Raw genomic sequence first — 18,335 nt, forward strand, 5'->3', positions numbered from 1 at the left:
ATTAATTTTCGTAAACTGTTGCTATATTCGTTTAAAACCAACTATTACGACAGTTTGATGGAACACAACAAAAATCAACTATGATCAAATTATTAACTTATAAAAAATTTCTATACATGTATAAATTGCACAAAATACTTTTTTAACAATCCAAACACAATGTAAATTTTGAAATCTAAAAATGCTTAAAAAGTGACCTATATATTGTCCCTCTCTCATTAACATAGATTATAATTATTTTTTTGAAATAACATTTTGCTATAGATATAATGAGAATACAAACATAGGGACTAATGTGTAAAAATCTTAACTATACTTTTGTAGTACAGAGGAATACAATATGCATATAACATGGTACATCTCACAAGAAAAATGAAGAGATTATTAAAAAATGAAAGAACAAATATTTTGAACTTGTCTTAAAATAATTTGTCATAAACTCTCTAATATTTTTACACCGAACATAATATATAAAAGAACACTTCCTGACACAGTGATGCAGCGATTATAATTGTACAAAAATTATTATATAACTTATACATATATTTAAGTATAAAAATTATTTATTTATACTTTTGATATTGTATTATTTGAGTTAAAATATACGATGCTTAGATGTTTTTGTTTGAATGATGTTAGCATGAAAATTAGGGCGTTTTAGTATAGCTATTATAATATAACATGTACTGAAAACAATTACTCAATATTGCTTAAGATGTTTTGTATGAAAACAGTGAACTTTAAAAATGAATTAAATTTAATAGTTATTGTTAAGATGTATGCATTTTTTATAAAATACCAAAAATCCACAAAATTATTATAAAACAGAATTACTAGTACTTTTTAATAGTTTTTTTTAGTGTTCATAATAAAAGTACAATAGTCAATAGTCATTGTTAAAATGCGTTCAATGTATTCGTTCATTATGCACGATCACAAACATATTTATACAGTCTATTCATGATTTTGTAAATACAACACACATTTCTACTTATTATGTAATGTAATGACTTGCCAACAATTTATAATCTGTTAATATACAAGCTCACGGAATATACTTTGTTAACATACATTCATCAAAATGTTGATAACCAGAAAGTTGCTTATTGTTTACATGTCAACAATTTCTCAAGCCATTAAAATATTCTACACTAAGTGTTCAAAATGTATTTGCATTATTACTGCATTAACAGAGACGTATACAAGACGGTGACAAATATAATAGTGAAGTCTTTTATCGCTCGAGCACACCATAAATTCAAGCACAATTAATTTTCTGAATCAAATAAAAACTTGAAAATAATCAAACACAATTAATGTCATTACGATAATATCTCGCTTGCTGAAGATACATTTATTAAAACGAATTTTCTCAGTTGCATACAATAAACACATTTATACAATCACAGGTCGCGTATATCATTATTTCTTATCATAAATGCACACAGCTTACATTCATAATACTTTAACATTATAAAAATTGTATAACGTATGGGTAATTATTCCAATTAAATTTGAGCAGGTATAATTTAAAATATCTGCATTGTATCTTTATATGCTCCAAGTACTGATTCTTAGAATGGATATATTCAGTTAGTGTATGATAATATTAAAAAAAAGTTTTATTAAGAAAATTAATATATGAAAAATAATGAACTGTATGTTATCAATTTTTAGTTTAACAGAATATTAACAATTGCCGTGCACATTCAAAATACATTATTTCATAGTTCATACATTGATTAAAGTTACATGTGTTTGACATTTTACTATGTAATACAGAAATAGGTGTGAAAAGATTTGATACGTATTGTTTTCCTAAAATAAGATTATGTAACAAATACTCATTGTATATTGTTCTTCTAAGTATTAAAATTTCAACTTTATAAATTGTATTTAACAAAACTTAATGTTCATTGCAGTATTATTCGTTGATTACTCTTATAAATTTGTATTCCTGTTAGACAGATGTAGGTATACAACGCAGAATATAAAAATCACACTGTATGCAGATAATATAAAGATTCAAATTAGTAGTTATAATTTATGAAATAACTTTTTCTTCAAAAGTCATTCTTGTTATATTCTAAGAGAGATCCTCATTCAATAGTTTATTAAGTTTCACATATAATAGCTAGTACTAGTTCACAATTTTATGTTTAAAATCATATAATTGTTTACAGAGTACTTGTTTTAAATACACGATAAATATGTTAATGATTCCTTAGTAAAATGAAACTATAAAATGAAAATTTCCTTTGGGGTTGCACATGCGATTGAAATGATGAATGTGTAATATAATTATTTAACTTCTTTTGTTTATTCTTTGAGATAATCGAGGTATATACACCTTAAAAATTAATCTTTCCATTATTCTTTTCTACTTTCTTATATACTTATAAAATATAAAAACGTTTAAACTGTGTACACATTAAATGTTTTAAATTTTACTGCTCAAGAAGAATAGTACATTTTTATGCACTTAGCTTGAAATTACATCTCCCAAACGTGCATTATACGTTAACTTTTTGATATCATAATAATACAATTTTAAATATTATCAAAAGTACCATGCTTGCCAAAATTATTAAATAATATGCTAATATAACTGTAAAATTATATTTCATTTTATTATTTTATTACAGATTGGTATCAAAAAGGATCAGTGCTCTTATGCAAACTACTGTAAATATAAATAGATGCTTATGAGACACACAGTCATAGATTATATGCCAAGCAGTGGTCAGTTAATTCTGTGTATAATAAGAATGAAAAGTAAATGTTGATATTATGTGAGAAGAATAAAAATGTAAGATAGAGAAAAAAACATTCTAGAACAATGTGAATGGGTGTATATACCTCACCAGATAAAAGTTCGGTAATATTTATGTAAATGTACAACTTATAATTACTTACGTAAAAATCGATGCTATTCTTTATTCGATTTCGATGAACTTTACTGCCACAATCCTGCATAATTACCATAAAGATTTGCGGGAAGAGGCCCACCTGCTGTAAACAACCGTGTTCCTGATCCATCATAGCAATGAGTATATATAGCAGGTGTGTACTTCACATTTTGAAATCCGTCGATATATTCTTCATCTGGAAACTAATATCATTGTGCAAATAATTATGACATTCTTGTAAAAATTATAAATTTAAATTTAACAAAATTTGAAACGTACCACATATCCCTTTGAAGCTCTCAATACAACAGTTCTATTAGAGTTAATTGAAGACTCAAGATATTTTTGAGCTCTAACATCGTAAAACATTAACATTCCTAAGCCTGTTCCAATTGTTAAAACAGAACCTTGGAAACTAGCTGATCGAATTCCACAACCACTATACCTGCAGAAAGATATGGAAACCTAGTATGTTTTGTAAAAGTTACAAGTTTCACTATTTGAATAACATATTACATACCGTGAAGGTATTTTTTTTATAGGTTGCAGAGTTCTTGCATCTAAAAGTAAAGTATAAGAGCGACATCCTACTGCATAAACCCCGTCATCTTGCACAGCAAGACAAACATTCTCCTGACAAGCGGGTAGTTTCCTAGATATCTTTTGTCTAAATGTCTCAGCAGACCAGATGTGTATAAAGCTATTCAATGTAAGTGCAGCAATTTCTTTATATGTCCGATTGAAAGCAAGGGCTCGTACTTTTTGTGCTGATCTGCATTCCTTGACACACACAGGTTGGATCAACCTAGTCAGCAAAAGAAAAAACATATTAATACAAATTCACAAATTATTCATATTACTATATTCTGCACTGTATAACCTGTGTGTAGGGACATCCGTTTTGTCAGGGGCTTCAGCAAGATCATTATCTATACGCCATAAAGCCATTTTAGTGTCTCTAGATCCAGAAACTAAAAACTCATCATCTAACCAACACATGTCAAAAACCCAATCTCTATGGGCACCTTCTCCTACACAAACTGGATCTAATGTTGGCAGCCTGTATATTGCTATTTCATTACTATTTCTTGCTCCAGTTGATAAAAGAGTTCTGTAATACATGCAAAACATTGTAAATGGGAACAAAATATAACAATAATAAATTTCAAACAATATGAATTTCTTTATTTTTGTACCTTGAAGGATTAATTTGAACACAATGTATACCAAATTGCTGCTCAGGAACAGCACCACCTCCTGAAGTAATTTGCCTCCCATGCAGAGATGGTATTTGATCTAATTTCTGTGTTGCTACGTCATAAACCATCAATTTGTTGCATTTGGTACCAAACACTACTTGCCTATCGCTTAACCATTGAGAGCAAAAGACTTTATTTATATTATTTAAGCTAACTGCATATTCTTTAAATAAGTCATGAGTTAATATATGTCGAAATCCATATTCCTGATTAATTTTTCGCACTTCTCTTGTGTTTGTCTCTCTTGCCCGTACATAATCCACAAAATTGAAAGAAGTTCTTAAAAATTGTATTCCTTCGCTTACAGTCTCTGTTTCATCATCACTTGATTCATAACAGACAAAATCTTCTGGCTTGTCTGGTTTACGATTCCTTTCTAATCTCAAGGCCAATCTATAACAAAAATATCCATTTTTTAACTTCTTAGAATAAAAGTATAATATAAAGTACAAAATAAGAATGACTATTTCAATATTTTTATTAATTTACCTTCTAGCACGGCGTTCTTCTAAACGAGTTCCACTAGCACAAGGAGGATGTCTACCATATACAGTCATTCTCTGTGTTTCAGCCATTGTCCCCAAATTCTATAATTTATAAACTAAGGTGCCTTAATGTTTAATTGTTGTTGCATATATAATTCTGTCAATAATTTAGTAAAATTACTCTTGTCTGTATAATAATTGAAACTATTTTTAATATGATCTCGAGAATATTATATTAATTATCCTTTATAATTATGTCCAATCAAATTATTCTATCTAGATGGAACATAAATATGTGTTCCTGTCATTATAGTTATAACTATGCTTTATTCATTCAATTTCCAAAAGGAATTCATTCATTTAAAAATCTTATTTATATTCTTGAAGTAATATGGTCATTATAATGATCAATATACCCTTTAAATGGCATTGAAAAATTAAAATATCCAGACAACACCATCAAAAGAATTTTCAATCTCGTCTAGCGAAATATTTATAAACGTAGTTGGTATGCAGTCAAATAACAAGAAAATATCTTGGCAGCAATTCCTCTCTAACTGAAACAAAATTAAACTGTGAATTTTTTAAGCATATTCTAAAAAAGGTAAACTTTTTCCGTTTCCGATGATTTCGGAGTACACTCGCGAACGTTTACATCTTTTTGATTATTTATAAAATATAACAAACCTTGCTAGAAGGACGGCAATTGCCAAATCTATCGGGCTGTCTAAGCGAAACGACTTTGAGACAAAATCCTTTGTTTATTAGATGCAGGGCTTTATAATTATGTAACTTGTATGCACTTATAGATAATCATATGAATATCAAGGCTTTGTTACTAAATTGTACAAAGAAATAGAAAGGAAAGACCCAAAATTCATGATAAGCAAGGAGACCTTCGAGGCACTAAGCAACTAACCATCGCCATATTGAAACGAGCAGCAAAACCATATAAAATATAACAAAGTATACTGAAACATAGTAAACATGTTGTCTTGTTCTCTCGAAGAATATTTTTCAAGAGTTTCTTTATTTAATAATTCCGAAGAATAAATTTACTCTTGAATAAGTACAGAAAGCAAAGTGAGCAACTTCCATCAATTGTCAACAAGAGAAGATTACCCCCTCTACTAGATTTTATTACAGCTGACATTTTTAAAGAAATGGCGTCCTTTAAGAAGATAAATACTAAAATATTTGCAAGATCAGGATCTGAATTAACTCCAGATAATATATATTGGAAAAAATATACTGTGAGTATACAATAACAGCAAAAATAATACAAATTTTTCTGCGACTGTAATATATTGATTAATTTATGATACCCACGTGCATATGACTTAACCTAATAAATAATATTTAGTATGAGACTAGTACTGACAAAATAGTAAAGCATGTCTGTATTATATTGATTAATTATTTATAAAAATGTTTTACATTTATTCAATAGGCTCCCGTTTTGGTTAAGGAATTCGGACCGATCGATTATGTAGATTTTTCACCCGTGGAACCGCATTACTTTGCTGTCACTTGCTCAGTAAGAGTGCAAGTGTATAATCCAATTACAAAACTAGTTACCAAAAATCTCAGTAGATTTAAAGAAGCTGTATATGGCGGTTCTTTTCGCAGTGATGGAAAATTACTTTGTGCTGGTGGAGAAGAAGCAGTTGTCAGACTTTTTGATGTTAACACAAAAAGTCTTCTACGACTTTTCTCTGGACACAAAGCTGCTGTGCATAGGACGTTTTTCACTGCTGATAATCATCATATTGCATCTTTTTCTGATGACAAAACTGTTGTAGTTTGGGATGTACCTAGTGAAAAGCAAATTATATCTTTCAATGAACATTCAGATTATATAAGAGCTGGTGCAGTTAGTCCAATTTCCAAGGATATATTGTTATCTGGAGGTTATGATAAACACATCTATATGTATGATATAAGAACAAACACAAAAATTCTTAATGTAAGCCATGAAGCGCCTGTTGAAAGTTTATTATTTTTACCATCTGGTGGAATATTTTTGTCTGCAGGTATATTGCTTTGAACTGTATTGTGATAATTCATTAATAATTTGTTTCATATATACATATAAATACACTATATTTTTAAAGGTGGAACAGAAATTAGAGTATGGGATGCACTTGCTGGTGGTAGACTACTTGCAAAGATCACACAACATCATAAAACTGTGACCTGTTTAAAAATAGCTTCAAATGGTCACAGAATTTTGTCCGGTTCATTGGATAGACATGTAAAAATTTATGATTCTGGAACATATAAAACTGTCCATTCTTTAGACTATCCAAATTCAGTTCTTAGCATAGGAATTAGTGTAAGTAAATAGAAATAGTATAATATTCTTAATAAAACTCTTGAAGCGCTAAATATAATTTTGTAATTTCAGTCAAATGATGAAACTATAGTAGCTGGTATGATTGATGGTTTAATTTCTGTAAGGAGAAAAGAAGAGGATGTAAAAAATGAAAAGCCACAACGTAAAAAAGTATCGTATAAACATTCTGGAAAAAATTTGAACACATCACATGTAGATATGGTAGTACACGAAGAAATAAAAGAAATTATGTCTAAACATGATACTTATTTAAGAAAGTTTCAATATTCCAAAGCTTTGGATTGTGTAATGATGAATTATGTTGTAAACAAAGCACCGCACGTTACGGTTGCGCTTATGCAGGAACTTATCAGAAGGCAGGGTTTAAAACAAGCCCTTGCAGGTAGAGATGGAAAGTCTCTTGTAAATATTCTTAAATTTTTGAATAAACATACAGGAAGTATTCGATTTGGAAGAGTATTAGTACATGTTGTTAATGTTTTAATGGGTATGTTGTGAATTCTATCTTTTCCATACATTATTTTTTGAAAATATTGTAACAATGAATATTATTACTTGATAGATATCTATGAAGATCATTTAGATGAACTTGCAGCAGAACCACGAAAAATGTTTAGTATATTAGCATCAAAATTGGAAGAAGAAGAAAATTTAATATTAGCATTATCAGAATTGCAAGGAAAATTGCACATGATACTGTCTGCTGCAGAAACTGCACATCCTGTACCAGTGAAAGACACTCAAGTTTTGAAACCTTCAAATGCAGCTCAAAAGAATCTAATTTTGAGTATAGCGTGAATACAATGTCTATATTGTCTCATCATGTATCATAAAAAAATCTGTACATACTTTTCATATACATTTTAATAAAAAGAAAAATACGTTACATGCTTTCATTTAGCAAAGCATGTAAATTGTAAAATAATTAAATATGAATATAAATGTTTAAATTACAGTAACTCTAAGAAGTTATTTGCATTTCTAAAATTACATTACACAATATTTGTATTCGTACAATATAAATTATTAGAGTGTGTATCAAATTTTACTTAATTTTAGAAACTAGAATTTATAATTATGTATTGGTTTATTTTATGAAATCTCTTTTCTGAGACATTTTTGCCAAGCAGCCGAAGATGGTTTATCAGGCATTACCCATCCAATTGGGATTGCTGATGCATCACTATCTGAACTTATATACTTATCCCAAGCAGTCCTAAAAATAAAATAATTATGTTATTACCATGAAATTATAATCTTACAGCAATTGGGTACTATTTAGTTATAAAATTATACTTACCGTATTGCAATAAAATTAGTTAGGTCTGTATTATATTGATCAGATGTTAATATCCTTCTTCCAAACAGTACATTTTCCCAGTCATCAAAAAGAGTCTTCTTTTGTTTTTCAATTCTTTCTTCATTATCAGTTTTTAGCATTAATTTCAAACCTTGTTCCTCTATAGAATACTCACGATCAAGAGTAGACCATTGTTCTGTTAACTTTGCTACACATAGGAAATATTTCTTTAATTTAATCTTTTAAACATTCATTATAAATAAAATTAGAATAGTACCTATGATATTATTAAATGCTTCATCAGCTACTGAAGATAAATGTTCTCCTCTTGCTATGGCAATATTGGCCTTAATATTATGCAGATTTCGTAATTCTTGTAATAATCCAAGATATTTTCTTGCATCACTTCGCTTTCCTCTAACATCGGACAAAATCATGTCAGCATCTTTACGTAAATTTTCTTCTTGCTTTTCTTTTTCTATTACAGCTTGTTTCTTCCTAATCCATGAATCAATTTGTGCATGCATTCTTGCTCTTGTTTCCATTTTCATTAATTTTTCATTTCTCCATTTCTCTCGTTTAACTTTTTCTCTTAATCTTTTCTTCATGCGCCTTTCTAAATCTTTTTTCAACTGATTAAAAAATTTTGGCTCTTTAATAGGCTCCAATAATTTAACAATTTCATTTTTTGCTGTATTGCAGATGCTTATTTTTTGTTGCCATTCCTTATCTGTTAAATTCTGATTATCTTTGAGCTCTGCACAAATTGTTCTCAATTTTTCATTTAATTTATGTACAGACGATATGGCATTTTTAGTAGCTGCAATTTTAGATTTTTTGTATACGTTCCTTTGGTTGGTTATATTATCAGACTGATCAACTTCTAGAAGAAAACTTTCAATATTTTTTTCATCAATTTGCCGTTTTTCTACTGTAATTATCGGTGCAGTATTTTTACTAACATTATCAGGAGTACTGCCACTTGGATAAATATAATTCTGATGCACATTCATATTGTAATTTGTATTATAAGTGGGTTGATTCGTTAGATGATACATACTGTATTGCGGGTCACTACAAATTTGCGCGGAACCCTCTAAAAAACTTTGATCGCTAAACATAATAGTTCAAAAGTAACACTTAATATCGTAAAATATAAAATGCCTTAAATCTATCACTTTCTTTACGTGTTAAATGATTATTTTAATGTGTTTACAAAGTATATGTTAGATGAAAATATAGTTCTTTCATAAGTTTTGGCAATATGTTAATAGAATTAGTAGGCTTTGTTTTTTAACACATCTCCATAATTTCTCCCTCTTTAGGAAGTTGAGCTTCTGCTTCTTGTAATACTTTTTCTGCTTCAATGTAATCTTCAACTTCTTTTAAGTCTTGTTCCGTTTCCAGTATTTTCTTTAATTCTTCGAATGCTTTAACAAGGCGTCGTTGACAGTCTGGCACCATCATGAGCGATTCTTGGAGCACTTCTTCTTGCTTCTTTATATCATAACCATCTTTGTCTATAATATAATTAAAAATAATATAAAAAGTATCGTTTTTGAAATCTATTGGGATAATTGCACATTTTTTATACTACTAGCGTTACAACCAATAACATATCAATTTTTTGACCAAGCAAGCAACTTTAGCGTTTTAAGATAAGGATGTTCGGAAATATATACGAAATTGTCTTAACAAATATCACAGCTATTGAAAGGATCGCATTAACAAAAAATACGAATATATTTCTAATCGTATTTTTCAAAATATTCTCACCCTGATCCTTTAATTTTTGTATCCTTTCACGTTGCTGTGCTGCTTCTTTCTCATACGTGACTTTTTCTTTCGCGAGACGTTTCACTACTCCAGTTTTAATTTTTAGAGTTCTTATGCGAGGGTCGGACATTGTTTTAATTTAAATATTTTACCTCTTCTGCAGAAAATGAAGTGTTCACTGAATAGACAAGTTTTTCCTTATAAGGTAAGATGAGTAGCTACAAATGAATTTAAGGGAAACTCGGTAACTTATAGGTTATACCAGGTTATACCGATTCATAGCCGAAGACTCGTATGTACCCCACTATACCCTTATACATGACACATATCAAGATTTGATCATTTGTACCGATTATTCATTTTATACTTAATATTACAAAGAATTTAAAACAGAATACAAATTTTGCAGAAAAAAGGATTAAATTTATAACATATAAAATATGTGAACGATTTGATTTTATTTTTATAACAAATATTTTTCAGAAATAATTATTTTTTAATTGTGTTGCCAGAGACGAACACAATTATTGCCTTTTCACTTCAAGTATCGCCTATCTTTGATTTTAACGATTATTATCTTAATGTGTCAAATCAAAATGTATTTTATGTTCAACATTTGTCCGTAGCAATAATAGTCGTACAAATCATCGATACAAATCTATAAGTATGTACGTAAAAGATGTCAACGATTATAATTAAAAAAAAAACAATAGTAAGTCTATTTACAATTGTATTCATTTACAAAAATAGCTAAATACAAATCTTGTTTTTCATGAACACAATTCAGTGTTAATAATTTCGCGCCATCTGATTTCGAACGTTCGAGACTTGCAGGAAACTTCAAACGGTATCGCAGTATATCCCCCCACACTTCCGCAGAAAAACGCTACATCGTGCCTGCATTGAAAGGTGCAGCAAGAGAAACAGAAGGGTTAATTGTATATTAGTTTACACTTGATTCCCCGAGACATGTAACAAACAGTAGTGGCAAGATTACAATGCAAGACGATATTTTCCCGGCGGCAGAGAAAATCCTTTCCGACATCGAAAATGTGGTGAAGAAGAATCCGTCACTGTGAGTGTTTTCTTAGATACATTACGAGGGCGGAGTCTTTAAAAATATCTGTGAAATGTGCCACTAAATCCTTAGATTCGATGCATCAATGTATCCGTTGCGTAGACAATTGAACGTTACGATTAATGTGTTTTAATTTCCATGAAATACCGTTGCTATACGTTTTAATCAGCCATGCGTACGTACGACGCTTCAGAAAAGGTTTGCATAGTAAATACAGTATCAGTAATGTTGGTATCTGATGTCTACAATAAGAAACTGGCGCCATCACGATTATTAAATTTTAATAATCACGATCAGTGTACGTCCCTGCGTATGTGCGTGCATGCTTGTGTAAAGTTAAAATTACTTACATATACACGCAATATAGTAGTACATTAATATTTAATATCAATAATATATTTTTCTTCGAAATTACTAGCACTAAAAATACAATACAAACAATAGCAACGTTGTTCATATCTCAAAGTTAATATTATTTTCATAGCATTCTGTATAGTCTTTATATTGTTATGTAATTCATATATTTATATATATTTATATATATATATATTTTTTTTTTTTTGGCGTATAATTCAGACATTCTTAACAAAATTGATATTATTTATTTTTTCTTTAAAATTATAGCTTTTAATAGTAGAATGAAAAGGAGTATACATTTTATTATTTAATTAATAGCATGTGTATTATATATTATTTTATATTTTTTGGAAGAATTTCAAATTATTATATATTTGAATCTTTTCGTAAAAGTATCGGTCGACAGTAGCTTAAAACAAGAATAAAAAGGGAAAAAAAAAACACACACATTCTCCATGTGTAATTTCAGGAAAAGTTTCGAAATAATCCCCGCGGAAGATAACGAAAATAAATCGCCGGTGTTTCATCAGGAGGACTGTCTTGGACTGGCGTCATGGTGCGTGCAACCGCTTTACTGCTATGCTTATCGCCGACTCTTTGAACTTCGCCAGAACAAACACAGACGAGAGGAGCCTAGTACAATAGCAAGATGGTTACTGGGCGCTCTTTTATTAAATCCAGATGTCACAACGTTCTGGAACATGCGACGAGAGCTAGTAAGGAATCACAAATTAGAAGTATCAGAGGAATTCGCGTTCTCACGGTTGGTGCTTTACTATAAGCCAAAATGTTTCGAGGCGTTCGCCTATCGACGGTGGTTACTGTCGTACGTGTTAAACGCCAAAGACAGCCGTTACGATCCCGATTCGACGGAATCGCCGCTCTGTACAGAATTGAATATTGCGGCTAGTTGCGCGGACAGGTACGCGAACAACTACGACGCGTGGAGTCACAGGCGTCACGTGATGGCTCTTCGCGAGTCGCGTGGATTCACTTATCCGACGCTCGAAAACGAGTGGAAGAATTCTCTTGCTTGGTGTCAACGACACGTATCTGATTACAGTGGGCTTTCCTATCGACAGTTCTTATTGCAGAAATACATGTTCGAGTTCAAAGAACTGCCGAGAGAGTCGTTGATAAAGTGTCCGGACGACGACGAGCAATGTAAGGACGAACTATACGCCTACATCAAATCCAACATCAGTGACACGGGAGACAGGCATAAATTGCAAAGGCTGTTCGATACGATGCGCACGGAATTCAGGCCAACATCCTCGAGAACGGAACAACAAACGTACTTCTGTGCTTTCTCTTATTGGGTGGAAGAATGTCGCGTGAACGAGAGCACCATTTGCATGTACAACGATTGCGAGGCTCTTTGGTGTCATCGTAGGTTCCTGGCGTATCTTCTCGTGCGTTTTATCGCGTCGTACATAAAGCATTCCTGCCGCAGGGACGAGCGTGCCGACAAATCGATCGAAACGAAAAATGTTCAGAAAAAGTTAGTCGCGACGAACGACGACGTGACGTTGTGCCACGATTATCTCGTGGAAGCCTTCCGCACGCGTACCGAGAAGATCGCTGACCTCGCGACGAAACGAGATCAGCACGAAAAGATGCTCGTCGAGAGGTTCTTCAAGTTTCTCAGAAGTATCGGATTCGAGACCAGGTCGTGATCCTATTAGCCGTTGAAATTGTACTTTTAAATAAAAGATGATGCGCGCGCATTAAGCTGTATAATCATACTCATACCGGGCATAGATCGAGTGCCACCGTAAAAATCACGCAATAACTCTTACTCTGTATTCCACGCAGACGTTATTCCTAGACGTATACTACCCGTGAATTGTATTTCGATAGTGCTCTCTCGTCGAACCCATTTGTGCGACGAAATCCTCCCCTCCCCTGCGCATAAATAATAGCGCCGTTTTAATAAGTAAGATCTAACGTACGATGTAGTTGAAATGGAACGAGTATTGATACTTATTTTTGAAACGTTTACCGTGTATTGTTTGAAGAATGTTTGAACGCGATATTGCGTAATAATCGAGGAAAATGGGAGTCGGACAGCGTTTGATTTTCTAAATGCTGCCCGATGTTCAAGAGAATTAGTACAATTGCGTGATACAAAAGAAAAAGTGTCTTTTGAGGCTATAGGGAAGTATTATCGCGAGACAAATATGTATAGTCGAACATTGATAAAATATGAAAGAAAAAAAAAATGTTAGTTTTGTAATCATGTGTTTTTAGTCACCTTAGAACAGTGGGGTCTGCAAGCGGACCGTTTACATCGCCCAGGCCAATCGTTTTGACGCAATTACGTATACACGACATTGGCCACGTTGTTCCCCTTTGGCGCGACAATCTGACCAAAAATAAACCTTTAGTCTTTTGACTGAACTATCTCAGTCTACCGGGAACGGTCGTTAGGTGCGTGCGATCGTCACACTTTCTCGTAAACCAAGTCCTATTACTTCCGGTTTCATTGTTACATGTTAATAAAGTTCAGTGAACCCTGTCATCAATTTTTTGCACAAGATTCTGATACGCATGCATTCACGTTTCCACGTTGAATAGACTTGGCCCTAATGCGACGTTCTGGTAGTCTTGACCTTAATCTTCCAATAACCCTCAATTCCCGGAATCAATGTTGATGCAGGCAACAAAGTATACGTATATATTTCCAGTGGTATAATAATAAACATGAAATTTTCGTCGTCTCTGAAACGACCGCCTTGGAAAGGAAATATCGTTCGCGTATCTTATTATTTATCAAAATGTACCCTGACCATTGACCGAAATATCATTAAATATATGTGTAACGTAATATCATATATCTATATATGTATATCTATTCGTATATGCATATATAACGTTAACGCAGTACGCATCGCGACTAATTCAACACAACAAACATCGTTCTTCACTTCATCCGAGACGTTTCGGTGAAAGTAACGTCATCCCGCGTACGCGTGTGCATTGTTGACCACCGTACAACGATTTCGACCGGTCGATAATCAAACATTTCATTCACCGACCGTTCGATCGATGGTATAGTTTTCGAGAACGCGAACGTGCACGGTGACGAGCATCGAAACGATGGATATCCAAAATAAGATGGGAATCATCACGAACAAAGCATCGCTGACGGATTACTCTTAATATATTGTCGAAACTCACACGTGACTATTCTCTATTACTTTCATTGGTCGATCGGTTCGATTGTGCCACGAGGTACAACGAGGCGATCGATAGGCATCCTCAGAAATTCCACCGGTACGACACATCGAGGAGGCAGCATTGACGAGGTGTGCAGTGGCGGGTCGGATGAGTCTTTCCTTGTTCGTCGTTACTTTACCGGAAACAGAACTGTCGGAAGTTGGCCGAATGGCGTCCGAAATTGAATCCGCGGCCGAGGACAACTTTGAAGATTGCTCGAATACAAATAACACGCAGCTCGTTCAAACGAACGGTAAGGCAACAATTTTTATTGCAATTGTTACATCATTTACTATAAATACTGACTGGTTTCGAATATGCAAATGATCGAAAAAGTATACGTGTACGGTGTGAACTCCTCTATTATGAATAGTACGAAAGTTTCGACAATCCTATAGGTAAATACACGCAAATGTTCATTTGTTTTGGTAATTAAGATAAGAAATATTAAAAAAAAAAAAAATATATATATATATATTATATATTACACTCGTTTATAAGAAATTATAAGCAAATACGAAATACAATTTTACAAAAATGTACGTAAAGTATGGCAGGTACATTAAAGCGTACGAAAAATGTTACCATTACCGTACATATTAATATTTTGTTAATTTCAACTCCATTGAAAACACAAACAGTCCTATGACAGCATATTTACATTGGCTTTTCATACCGTGTATATTGAATGGGTGTATCGAATTGAACTTTTTATGGTATCGATTACGTTTACGACCAATTTCGATTTGATTATTAGAATTGTATTATTTATTTAAAGAAATCGAAACGCGATAAAATTAATATTAAATGGATCGAAGTACAATTAAATTAATTGAGAGGGAAGTAAATACTTTATTATACAGTTCGTTCCTTATTGTTATCGGGTAGATAAGTAATTATTATTCTATATTGACGTCTCTACACGTATCATGTGCTTATTTATAGCCTGTACGGTGCAAGTATGTACACTTTGTTCGGAAGCTTAAATTCTAAGCAAAAACCGAGTGGATAAATTGAACTGTTATACGTTTGAAAATAATTAGCCACGATAACATAGTTATTCGGAATAGTTTGGACAACTAGGTTCAATTACTTTCGGGAAAGCATCGTTGTGACCGCAGGCATGATTTTGTGAGCAAAACGCCCGCAATATTGTGAAAGTAATATGTGAAAGGCGTTTCTCGTTGCAGTAAAAGCGGACAAATCGTAGCTTCGTCATTTTCATCGTAGACGAATACCGATTGTTCAATTGTTTCCGTCTCGATACAATTACGATAGATATTAGATGCCTCGATATGGTGACTTTGCGAATAACGGTTCGCAAGAGAAGAAATAATACGATAAACAATGATTGGAATCGTATAATCTCGTAGATTGGTGCAGTGTTTCTCAAATTTTCTAATCACGACTCATTTTGACACTTGTCGAACTGAACGGGATTTGTTTCTATGGTATCCTATCTTGGGAAGTATACAGGGTGGGGCATTTAAGACACGTCACCTGGATAAATTTGTGCAAACCGCTGCATAGCACGTATTGCTCTTCAAGGTCACCATTTCGAACACTTAAATTAGAACTTGGTATATAGAGATGGAGATTCCTGAATCGTTACATCTATCTCTTGAAACGAACTATTTTTCTTTACGACTAACCCTTAGTGACCTCGGATGACCTTGAATCGTAGGCCATTGTATTTGTCTTGCGAGTCTCTATTAGAAAGTGAATAAAAAAAAAATATATCGTTCCATTTTTTGTTTGTTTTTTTTTTGTAATTAATGACCTTGGGATATCCTTGGTGTTTCCATCTGGAATAAAAAAAACATCGCAACTATATTCCCTATGATATCAAACAGTTTCTGTCTCAAACCTTCTTCTTTATCGATGAAAAATAAACGTGTTTTTCGTGCGTCTTAACTTAAACCCCTTCGTCTTGTATATTGTTCTAATAACAATTTCCACCGTATACAGTTATTCCTCGCTTAAAGATAGAATTTTAGCACTGGATTCGGGAAATTGAATCCACCCCATCGCTGTTTCCTTGTTTCTTCACCTCGAGCAACTTCTCGATGAAAACAAGTCCAAATCCGATCTTACTCGGACTACATTTAATTATACACATTGTTGAAAGTTTTTCAGAAACTAATAGAATAAATTATAATTAAAAATAGTCGAACCGAGGTTCTATTTAAATTTATTTTCAACGAAAAATAAAACTCGCCGATCAATTAATATCACTCTCTTGAAGTTGTAATGAAAATTGTGAAAAATTTCAATTCGCATCAGTGTCGACACTTGAGTATCGTTCCTAAATTTCGATCACTCGCTCGCAGGTACTCTATCTCTCTTATTCTCGGCGTTGACGAATAAACCAACGATAATCTCCATGCTCCTGCTAAGAAAAACTGAAAAAGAGACTAATAATTCCGAGTTTTCTTTGTATTCGTTGGCTTCTGTATCTCGACTCGAATTTATTTAAAAAGCGATCGTTTCTTTTCACGAGAGTGCTTCAAATCGATGTTGAACTCGATGATATTTCTTTCGTGGAAACAGCTACGGTTGAAAATTCTTTTTCCTCTTGAGAAGTGTACTTTAACCGTTACTTAAAGTGCAAAACTTAAAAAGCTATGGAACGAGGGGCCTCATGGTTGTTTTACGTGACTAATTATAAGCGGGAAGAAACACGCAACCGGGGGTAGTTGACACGTGCACGAACGAAACGCATATATAAATCGAAAGTTTGTTACATTACCGTAGACCAGCAGTGTTTCTCAAATTTCTCCGATCACGGCTCGATAAAACGAAACACATGACACAGTGGTTCCTCCCATAATCTCGTTCTCACGTCGATAGTTAATGTTTTATCTTTGGAAATAGGTTTAGCGGGTTTCTCAATTTTTGGTCAACCGTGAATCGATATCAATTAAAACTCAACTCGAACGAAAATTGAACTCACCGCGTATTACTTCCAGTCGCATCGGTCCGCGGACAAAATTAGCTTCGATCGCGAATCCAACCTTATATTCGGCTATCTGGCATGTTTTACATCACGTACCAGCAAAAAATTTATAAATCGCGAGGAAAATGTTTCGAGAAAAGCCGCATTAGAGCAAAAAGTAGGTATATTAAATTATTCCACCTTGAACCGTATTCTGATCAGCCGGTAAATATTCAGCTTTCGCAAGACGATTCGTTGTATTTACTTTTAACGAAACGAACATACAAAGGAAGAAATTACTTGGAAAATGAGTTAACGATCGGGATTCGATCAAGGTTGAAGATAAATCGGAGTTCTTGGTCTTTGACCTATTGCCCAATTAAACACGTAGAGATTCAACCGCCCCTTTATCCTTTATTCATGGACTCGGTGGAAACCGTGAGAGAGTTCGAAGCAACATTATGCTCTATTTTGCACGATTCTAGGGGATATGTGGATTTCGTTTGAATAATAATTCGATGGAAAGAAGCTCGTCGCGTTTCGACGACCTGATAAAAATCTTGTAAGAGTATTGACGCATCGCCAAGATAAACAAACCCAAACCGACACAGTGTAGACAAGAGACTCAAATCTGTGCACAGGACGATAGCTGACTTCGGAA

At 32.8% G+C, this 18,335-nt stretch overlaps 6 protein-coding genes across 11 annotated transcripts in view; 3 read left to right on the top strand and 3 right to left on the bottom strand.

Moving 5' to 3' along the window:
• Nucleotides 1-2,448: 2,448 nt before the first annotated feature.
• Nucleotides 2,449-5,817, bottom strand: Dcaf12 (DDB1 and CUL4 associated factor 12-like protein). 4 transcript variants are annotated; one of them, XM_076325787.1, is made up of 8 exons: nt 5,341-5,817; nt 5,070-5,210; nt 4,658-4,755; nt 4,106-4,561; nt 3,790-4,020; nt 3,430-3,714; nt 3,189-3,354; nt 2,449-3,112 (listed from the first exon to the last, which is right to left on the bottom strand). In XM_076325787.1, exons 3-8 carry the CDS (start codon nt 4,741-4,743, stop codon nt 2,957-2,959), a joined length of 1,380 nt encoding a protein of 459 aa, XP_076181902.1. In that variant the 5' UTR covers nt 4,744-4,755; nt 5,070-5,210; nt 5,341-5,817; the 3' UTR covers nt 2,449-2,956. The 4 variants fall into 4 exon arrangements, with proteins under 4 accessions (XP_076181902.1, XP_076181903.1, XP_076181904.1 ...); XM_076325788.1 differs by having other exon boundaries at nt 4,658-4,769; XM_076325789.1 differs by having other exon boundaries at nt 4,658-5,206.
• LOC143154029 (U3 small nucleolar RNA-associated protein 15 homolog) lies at nt 5,717-8,339 on the top strand. Its single transcript, XM_076325785.1, has 5 exons — nt 5,717-5,906; nt 6,104-6,686; nt 6,768-6,988; nt 7,061-7,496; nt 7,572-8,339. The coding sequence occupies exons 1-5, from the start codon at nt 5,817-5,819 to the stop codon at nt 7,805-7,807; spliced, it is 1,566 nt and encodes a 521-aa protein (XP_076181900.1). The 5' UTR covers nt 5,717-5,816; the 3' UTR covers nt 7,808-8,339.
• LOC143154032 (uncharacterized) lies at nt 7,800-9,430 on the bottom strand. The gene is made up of 3 exons (XM_076325792.1): nt 8,587-9,430; nt 8,310-8,517; nt 7,800-8,225 (listed from the first exon to the last, which is right to left on the bottom strand). Exons 1-3 carry the CDS (start codon nt 9,428-9,430, stop codon nt 8,102-8,104), a joined length of 1,176 nt encoding a protein of 391 aa, XP_076181907.1. The 3' UTR covers nt 7,800-8,101.
• Nucleotides 9,431-9,448: 18 nt separating this feature from the next.
• Nucleotides 9,449-10,381, bottom strand: LOC143154034 (tubulin-specific chaperone A-like). Its single transcript, XM_076325793.1, has 2 exons — nt 10,086-10,381; nt 9,449-9,829 (listed from the first exon to the last, which is right to left on the bottom strand). The coding sequence occupies exons 1-2, from the start codon at nt 10,213-10,215 to the stop codon at nt 9,603-9,605; spliced, it is 357 nt and encodes a 118-aa protein (XP_076181908.1). The 5' UTR covers nt 10,216-10,381; the 3' UTR covers nt 9,449-9,602.
• Nucleotides 10,168-13,747, top strand: Temp (protein prenyltransferase alpha subunit repeat-containing protein tempura). Of its 2 annotated transcripts, XM_076325791.1 has the most exons (4): nt 10,171-10,290; nt 10,920-11,160; nt 11,990-12,236; nt 12,615-13,747. In XM_076325791.1, the coding sequence occupies exons 2-4, from the start codon at nt 11,084-11,086 to the stop codon at nt 13,194-13,196; spliced, it is 906 nt and encodes a 301-aa protein (XP_076181906.1). In that variant the 5' UTR covers nt 10,171-10,290; nt 10,920-11,083; the 3' UTR covers nt 13,197-13,747. The 2 variants fall into 2 exon arrangements, with proteins under 2 accessions (XP_076181905.1, XP_076181906.1); XM_076325790.1 differs by having other exon boundaries at nt 10,168-10,290; nt 11,990-13,747.
• Nucleotides 13,748-13,886: 139 nt separating this feature from the next.
• Nucleotides 13,887-18,335, top strand: part of LOC143154028 (uncharacterized) — a 95,367-nt gene continuing 90,918 nt past the window's right edge. For both annotated transcript variants that reach the window (XM_076325780.1, XM_076325783.1), the window contains exon 1: nt 13,887-14,992. In XM_076325780.1, the coding sequence (XP_076181895.1) occupies nt 14,848-14,992 (145 nt within the window). In that variant the 5' untranslated portion in view covers nt 13,887-14,847. The remainder of the gene's footprint in view (nt 14,993-18,335) is intronic.

The sequence above is a fragment of the Ptiloglossa arizonensis genome, chromosome 13 (assembly GCF_051014685.1).
Source record: "Ptiloglossa arizonensis isolate GNS036 chromosome 13, iyPtiAriz1_principal, whole genome shotgun sequence".
Lineage (NCBI taxonomy): Eukaryota > Metazoa > Arthropoda > Insecta > Hymenoptera > Colletidae > Ptiloglossa > Ptiloglossa arizonensis.